Source organism: Lipophrys pholis (assembly GCF_963383615.2).
Source record: "Lipophrys pholis genome assembly, chromosome: 20".
In the NCBI taxonomy this organism is placed as follows: Eukaryota; Metazoa; Chordata; class Actinopteri; order Blenniiformes; family Blenniidae; genus Lipophrys; species Lipophrys pholis.
The window spans coordinates 11277916-11285685 of NC_137648.1; the positions used below are offsets into that span (position 1 = coordinate 11277916).

General features: G+C 41.6%; 1 protein-coding gene across 1 annotated transcript; it reads left to right on the plus strand.

Annotated features, from left to right (window-relative positions):
- Positions 1–249: 249 nt before the first annotated feature.
- LOC308125410 (phospholipid scramblase 1) lies at positions 250–7443 on the plus strand. Its single transcript, XM_080489117.1, has 7 exons — positions 250–314; positions 900–986; positions 4341–4383; positions 4475–4695; positions 4882–5043; positions 5581–5742; positions 6243–7443. The coding sequence occupies exons 2-7, from the start codon at positions 918–920 to the stop codon at positions 6270–6272; spliced, it is 687 nt and encodes a 228-aa protein (XP_080345243.1). The 5' UTR covers positions 250–314; positions 900–917; the 3' UTR covers positions 6273–7443.
- Positions 7444–7770: the final 327 nt, after the last annotated feature.

Sequence of the window (7770 nt, forward strand, 5' to 3'; positions counted from 1 at the left end):
CTGTGTGTGTGGTTGTGTATCTCTGTGGTTGCCTTGTTATGGATCGGATAGGGTTCCCTACCTTCACCCTTTATTAGAGGGATGGATCAACTTCGCATGTATTATTAATGATCTAGTACACTTTAGTTTAAAATGACGATCTATTATACTTAGATCTATAGTCATTCACTTCCGTTGTGCTCTGTCCAACCGTGGTCTGATTGGCTCACGGAGGTGGTACGTGTAACACCGTCGGCCAATCAGCGCAAAGGTTTATTCCCTGGGTTTGGTTCCGGAGTGGCCTGTTATTATTTTAAGTGTCAGGTTGAAAATCGGTGAGTATTTCTGATTCCGCTGTATCGTCTGTGTGTCGCGCGGCTCGTAGATTAAATGGAGGGAGAAAGATTTCCGCGTCGCTCGTTGCTTTTTGTCTCCCACCCCCCTTTCCTCCCCCCTGGATGTAAAAGTAGGCAGATCAAACCTCGGCGTTCTGAGGAAACATCCACAGGCAGCAAACACACTGAGCGTGATCAGACCCAGATCTGACCTAGTTTCCGTGTCTCCAGTGTGCGGCTCCGGGCCTCGTTGTTTATGTGCAAACAAAGGTAGTAAGAGGATTTCTCCCCTCGTCGGAGGGTCGTCACTTCCAGAGACCACCAAGAGTAGCTCTGTCGCCCACCATGGAGATGTGCAGCTTGGCTGTGGAGTACTAACAACATGACTACTTCACACTTTATCAGCTGATCCAGTCTAACGAAGACACAATGGCGCCCCGGGCTCATCTATCATCTGTACAGCTTGACTAAATACAGCGACCGCTTTCCATCTGCTGCCGTCTGTAGCCATTTGTTTATGACAGTGCCATAAAGAACCAGCAGGTGGAGCCATTTCACCGTTTAACGCCCGTCTGTCATCAACAGGTCTCTGTCCATTCAGACATGAACATGTACGCTGTGCCCAACCCAGAAATACCAGGCTGTCCACCGGGATTAGAATACCTCACACAGGTAAACATCCTACATTGTAATACAGTAACTTTACCCCCTGTATAAAGTATGGATTTGTCAAATGTAAAAAAAAAAAAAGCTTTCTCTCTGATGAGCACAATAATTCAATCACTTATGACTGAAAAGAACATACATTGTGAATCTATTTTATATGTACTGTTATGTATCAAATATATTAATATCATCTACTTATTGCTTATTCCTTAGAAACACAATACATTGATATTTATTTGTAAAATGATTTGTGCATAATATTAATTCAAATACATAAATCACAATTGTAGTTTTTCCACATTAACGTTGCCTCGAATTAGATTTCTTTTTTCTACCCAATAAATATTTCAAATATCGTAACAATACGGGTCCCACAGTGGTGTAGTGGTGTACTGAGAGCCCGTCTGTGCAGACCTTTCCACCCTGTGGGTGCAGGAGGTCTCTCTCACCGTCCAAAACCATCCAGTGTTTGCTCTGTGATGAACTCTCCCACAATGCTCATAATGAGCTGCCAGTAGCTCCAGTCCATTTGATTTTAAGATCAATAAAGCGGTATAGAATATTGATGGATGGATCTGAGCAATCAGATGATGATGTTGGAGGTTTCATTTCATTCAAAATAATGCTGATGCTTTAGGCACATGTTGACACATATGCAATTTGCATCACAAGAATGTAAACTTTTCCAATGAGTTTATTCTCTGTGGGAATGTTTTTACTATGTTTCAGTAGTTTGAGTCATCCATAGATCTGTCTTATATAACTTCTCTATTCAGTGTCGGGTTATAGATAGTTGTGAGTAGATACCAGTTGAGTTTGGGTGAAGAAACATTTGGTACAGGTTTAAAGCTCATCACAGGACTGGAATTGAACTGGGTGTTTTCCCCATTTCCTACTGTGTGGCTATGCTGTGGATAGTTTGAACTCTACAGTTATGGAAATATGTTAGAGATACGTATATATGCCATAGATATTAACTACACAATGGGAAATTTGAGATGTCTGCGAAGTCAGCCGTGGGGCAATAGAGTCAGAGTGAGAGGTTTCTTTCAAGCTGTTTTGTGTCTCTACTGGCCGTGGTGGTCCCAATAGAGGAGAAAATGAGGTGAGATGGTGCCTGTGTGAAGGGGCGGGACTACAAACAGACATCTTGCTTGCTTTGGATGCTCGCTGTGTAAAATCACATACTGAGCAGCTGCAGTGGTAGTGGTAGTTGGTGTGTGTGTGTGTGTGTGTGTGTGTGTGTGTGTGTGTGTGTGTGTGTGTGTGTGTGTGTGTGTGTGTGTGTGTGTGTGTGTGTGTAAAACGCCAGCATAGAGAGGGGAATCTCCTTACAGTGCTGCTGCCGAGTCTCTGTGTGAAAGCTGCTTTGCTGCTTAAGCATTGAAGAGCAAAGGTGAAGTTACTGTTTACTCTGCGTGTATCACTGGGCTACTGAAATAGGCCTTCTTTTGTCTGTATTGTGTGTGTAAAATGTTACTGCTGACCTGCAAATCAAAATGGTCAAGTCCAATACATAACGCCATTCAACATTTGAATGGCGTTATGTATCTGGAAGATGACGGTGATCTTTCAAACCGTTCCAGGATAACCTGTTATGATTAAAAAGCAGCTTATTGATTTGAACGGACTGAATGCCTCGCCTTCTAGACCCTAGATTGGAAAAAGCAACATAGAGGATGGAAAGCTGAATATTCTAGAACAACATTTCCAAAACGTGTATTTACTTACTGGATCCAGGGTAGTTCTGATTATAATAAACATTTTTTTTGTTTATTTGTTTGTTTTGTGAGGGCTGGTCAAAACACTGACAAAACATTTGGTTTTGTCATAATTAACTCAATTTCTGTTTATCATCACCTTTTGCTGGTTCCAATGTCTTAATGGTCTTAATGCCATTAAGCAAGTGACGACAGAACAAGCTGTAAGAAATGTTAGCTCTACCAAGTCATTATGAAAATATACTGAACCAATTATGCCAACACTGCCTCTCAATTCCCAGAAGAAAATCTGCTATACAAATACAACTGCACCTTAATTAAAATTATGCCACAATGTATTTAACATCTCACGGGGCATGCACTGTAGTTCACAAGCAAGTTGGATGTGACAGGAACACATAAATAATGACCAATAAAATATTATCGTTGCTATAATTCAGTCGCTTTATTTTTTTGTTACTTTATGGCTGTGAAACATTCAAAATAGTGGAATGAGTGAGTGCTTCTCCTCCCTTTTTTCTCCCAAGAAAACTGTCAATATCTGGCAATGCCTCAATATTACACTGTGCATGTTACAAATGGTGACACTCTAATGAATCCTGACTGTGATTGACCGCTCACACTGACGAAGTCCTGGATCATTTGTGGGAAAAACTTTATTTTCTTGTAGTTTTAGAAATTTTCTTCAGATCATAAAAGGTCTAGGAACGGAGTGAGTTATTAATTCTTCCGAGAGAGCCACATGGAATCCAAGGAGTACTGTGATGAGCCAAGACAAAGATTTTACTCTCGCCAGTATGAATACACTCCTCATTATGTCACACGGTTTTGATGAGCTACTATTTTCACTCTTCAATAGTCACATTCCTGTATTTCTGTTTTGATTGATGAAGGAAAGTCAAACTATGACCTGCCAGTTCAGCGAAATGAACAATAACAATCATAAACAGAGCTGAATAAAGCTGTCCTTCACCCATTGTGTTGATCAATATATTCCTGGTGTCCGGTTGACACTTCGCAGGCTAATCAGGGACAGGCAAAGGACCTCATGTCTCACACGGACCAAACAATGCCCACGTCTGGTCCAGGAGTTTTAGTTTTTACTCTCAACTAAACACGGTAGATTCTATCTTTATCAGCTTTAATGCACTTTGTCAACTGTTATGTACGTGCTTGCTAAGGTAAAACATCCAATGCACTGATCTTAAAGCACGAGGTACTCTGACATGTCACTGTGGGAAAGGTGTAAAGAAGTGAATGATAGTTTCCTGGATTCCATTTGGTTCGCATTGTCACGGCTCATGCATTCGCTGTGAGAAGTCAAAATGTCTCCTGTGAATAAGACCTAGCGAGAACAAGGAACCCGCTGCTGCTGTCTCACGCTTTCATCACAGCTGCACCGCGCACACATTTAGTCTTTCCGCATGCCTTAATAACTGATACGGCTTAAAAAGTACCTGCAAATGCAAACAATATGTTGCGCTACTCACAAAGAAGTAATACTTCATGCTGAATTTCCCCTTTGGATCACCCCGAAGTGTGGTATTTACAAGCCGAGTGCAAAATGTGTGAATGCTTGCATCAAATATTTGCTGACAAAGCATAAATCTGACGTAAATCTCTTTGTGGTTTTTTCTAGGTGGATCAGCTGCTCATCAAACAGAAAGTAGAGCTGGTTGAAGGTATGCAAACTGGCTTCCTGGTGGTTTGTTCACTGCAAACAGAACAGCAGCATTTCAGTGTGTGCTTTCCCTTTTGTGCGTAATCGTGCAGCTCTTGTTGGATTTGAAAGTAACAACAAGTACGAAGTCCGTAACAGCGTGGGTCAGAACGTGTTCTACGCCGTGGAGGAGAACGACTGTCTAAGTCGACAGTGCTGCGGCCCTCTGCGCCCCTTCACCATCCACGTCCTCGACAATTTCGGACAAGAGGTCATCACAGTCACCAGACCGCTTAAATGCATGTCGTGCTTCTTCCCCTGTTGTTTACAAGAGGTGAGCTGAGGAGCTTTCAGACGCGCCGTCGCTGTGCGTATGAAATTACAGTGTTCTGGGTCCTTTTTTGTTCTGGCTTACACTTTGTGTCCTCCAGCTGTACATGTATTTAAAAAAAAAAAACAAAAAAAAAAAACGAGGTATGTCTCCAAGTCACACTCTGTTCTTCTGCAATGCTTGGCCCAGCTGGAGGTGCAGGCTCCCCCTGGGAACACAGTGGGATACGTGATGCAACAGTGGCACCCATTCTCCCCAAAATTTATTGTTGCAAACGAGCACAACGAGCCTGTGCTGAAGATCCACGGGCCCTTCTGCGGATGGAGCTGCCTTCCAGATGTTGACTTTGAGGTGAGTTTGTTTAAACATGGGAATCCACTAAAATTGTGAAAACACAACATTACACGGTCACATTCTCGCCCTCCGGACATGAAGCTTTCTTCTTCTTCTTTTTTTTTTTTTTCTCTTGCGAGGGGATCCTTCTCGCGCTCTGAAGTGAGAAACATGTTTCCAATCAGAGCGGGCTGCAGTTGGCCGAAGCCGCTGCACAGGCCACGCTCTTGTGTGGTACAGTGTGCCCATTGTTCCATGGCTCAGCTAGTTTTATTAGATTGAGCTGTGAAGGGGATTTGGGTCAGTGGTGCAGACCTTTCACCAGACACGTAGGAGGGGGAAGTGAAGCATGATATTACCATCCCTTGCTGCTTTGAACGGGATACAGAACTCAGATTACTGTCGCAACGGAGGAGAAAAAAAAAAACACCAACCCTGAAATCTTGAACTGTTCCATGAACTCCCTTCAGTAAATCCAGACACGTCTGGGAACTGATCTCTATTCCCATGCAGCATATGTCAGCAATTTGTCGTTCTCTGTGACTTCATCCACAGATTGTCACGATGGATGAAGTCAGTAAGATTGGCAAAATCAGCAAGCAATGGACGGGGCTTCTTCGGGAAGCTTTCACGGACTCGGACAACTTTGGTATCCAGTTTCCAATGGATTTGGATGTGAGAATGAAAGCCGTAATGATCGGTGCCTGTTTCCTCATTGTAAGTGTAACATCAACCATCTGTTTTATACTGATGAATGGTAATCAAAATGCCAAAATAAAATGTAATATGATAGACTTGAGGCTCAATATACTGCATAGGATGTAGTTGAGGGTTTTTCACATTGTAATTTAAAAGTAACTGTCAAGCACAATGTGGCCACTACAGACAGTGCAGCCTCATATGACCCGGCTTTCCGAAGGAACTGTATGTTTCTTGTCACTGCGAGTCGGAAATCTCATGTCCCCACTTCTTAATGTAGCACTTGGCTTACATTTTGTGGGGAAATGTGACCTTAAACCACCCCAATCATACCAAACCGCTTGTCAGAGGGACTTTCTAGATCGGCACAGTGCATTCGCAGAAATGTCAAGCTCAGGGCATATTCTCACTGTTCACTTTGACTTACTGATACATTTTCCTCCGAATTAGGCTTCACATCGATGCTCATTTGTGCTTTTTCTCCGACTAACACGCCTTTCTTGCCTTTTTCAATGCAGGACTTCATGTTCTTTGAGACGACAAACTAGGATCCAAACAGGATTTACATGTAACATTCCTGGAAGAACAAGGCCATGATGATCAGTCCCAATCACCCTCACATAGAACAGCCTTCACAAAGATAGTTTAATGAAAGTAAAACATTATAATTTTGCATGAACAATGTAAAATAGAGGGTATGTTTTAGTCTTAGCTACTCAGGTTGGCTGTAAAGTCGTGTTGCTGGGTTGTGAGTGCACGATGCAGTGTTTTTAGACAATATTTGTAAAGATTTATTTATTCATTTTTGTATTTGTGTTTACAATATGGTCACCGATCATATCTGGGCTCACAATCTGGACCTAAAACTATAAACTTTTATTTAAAATAATTAAAAAAAAAAAAGAACTGCTGTTATTCAGGTTTGCCTGAGAAGTGGGCTAACCTTTAGAATTTGTAATCGGGTCATACTATTAGTGGAGCTGTTAATTGACCTAATTTACTCTGCTTGCAGCTGTACTATGTGAGAACTTGAGGACTCATGCAATTGTTGTTCAAATATTTATTGAGTTGTATTTTGTTTTTTGTTTCAACACTTTGTCAACCTCGAACAACATGCGTGCGCCGTGCTTTGTGTGAGCGTTTGCTGCGTGTGTATGTGGTGGGTGGTCCACATATTACTGATGTTTGTGTGTGTGTGTGTGTTTTGACTGCAATGTAAATTATTATACAGTAGAATACAAAGTATTTTTATTTTCAGAGCTACAATAATTATGCATCGTTAACAAGGAGGAGGTTGTTCTTTGGGGATAAATGATGGGTCATAGCTTAATGTAATGTTGCGATCCGGCCCACACGAGGGCGCTAGACATCCATTGGAGCTCAACCCGGCACATAGTCCAAGAAGACATTCTCAATACCTGCTTATGCTATAGAATTTATTCAAACGTAAGTATCTGAAGACATTGTATGTTTTTTTGGAGAAACTCAGGTTGAAATGCATGCTACTGTATTATAGTGTTAGTGGCTGCGCCCTCTCAGAACTACAAACCTGCACCTCATACTATGAACATAAAGATTGTTTTGTACATTAAATCCCTCTCATGTTCATATTTTGCATACATCTGTTGTAATCACCTGCAACTTATATCATTTTTGCACGTCGCATAGGTGACATTTCAGTCAGACAGAAAACCTCAAAATAAAGCTGCACTTATAATGTTGATTGTTATAATATCGAGCTTACATCATCTGGGTGTTTATATCGCTGCACCATGTGTAGACATTTCTGGGAATATTGTGAGATATACATTATCATAGCAAATGTGTCTGTGTTTGAATCTCAACTTTAAGGCCAGAAAGGGGTTTTGTTTTTTCCAATCGCAACTTTGCAAGCTTGAAAAAGAAATGCCAGAAGCCATTCTTATTACATACAGTCTTTAAAGTCCAAAGGCTTTTTATTTTGGTAGTTCCTAATGTACACTGACAGCCAGAGTCAACTCAAATTCTCTCCGCTCAACTTTCTTTTCTTTCCGCCTTCAGTGTCTT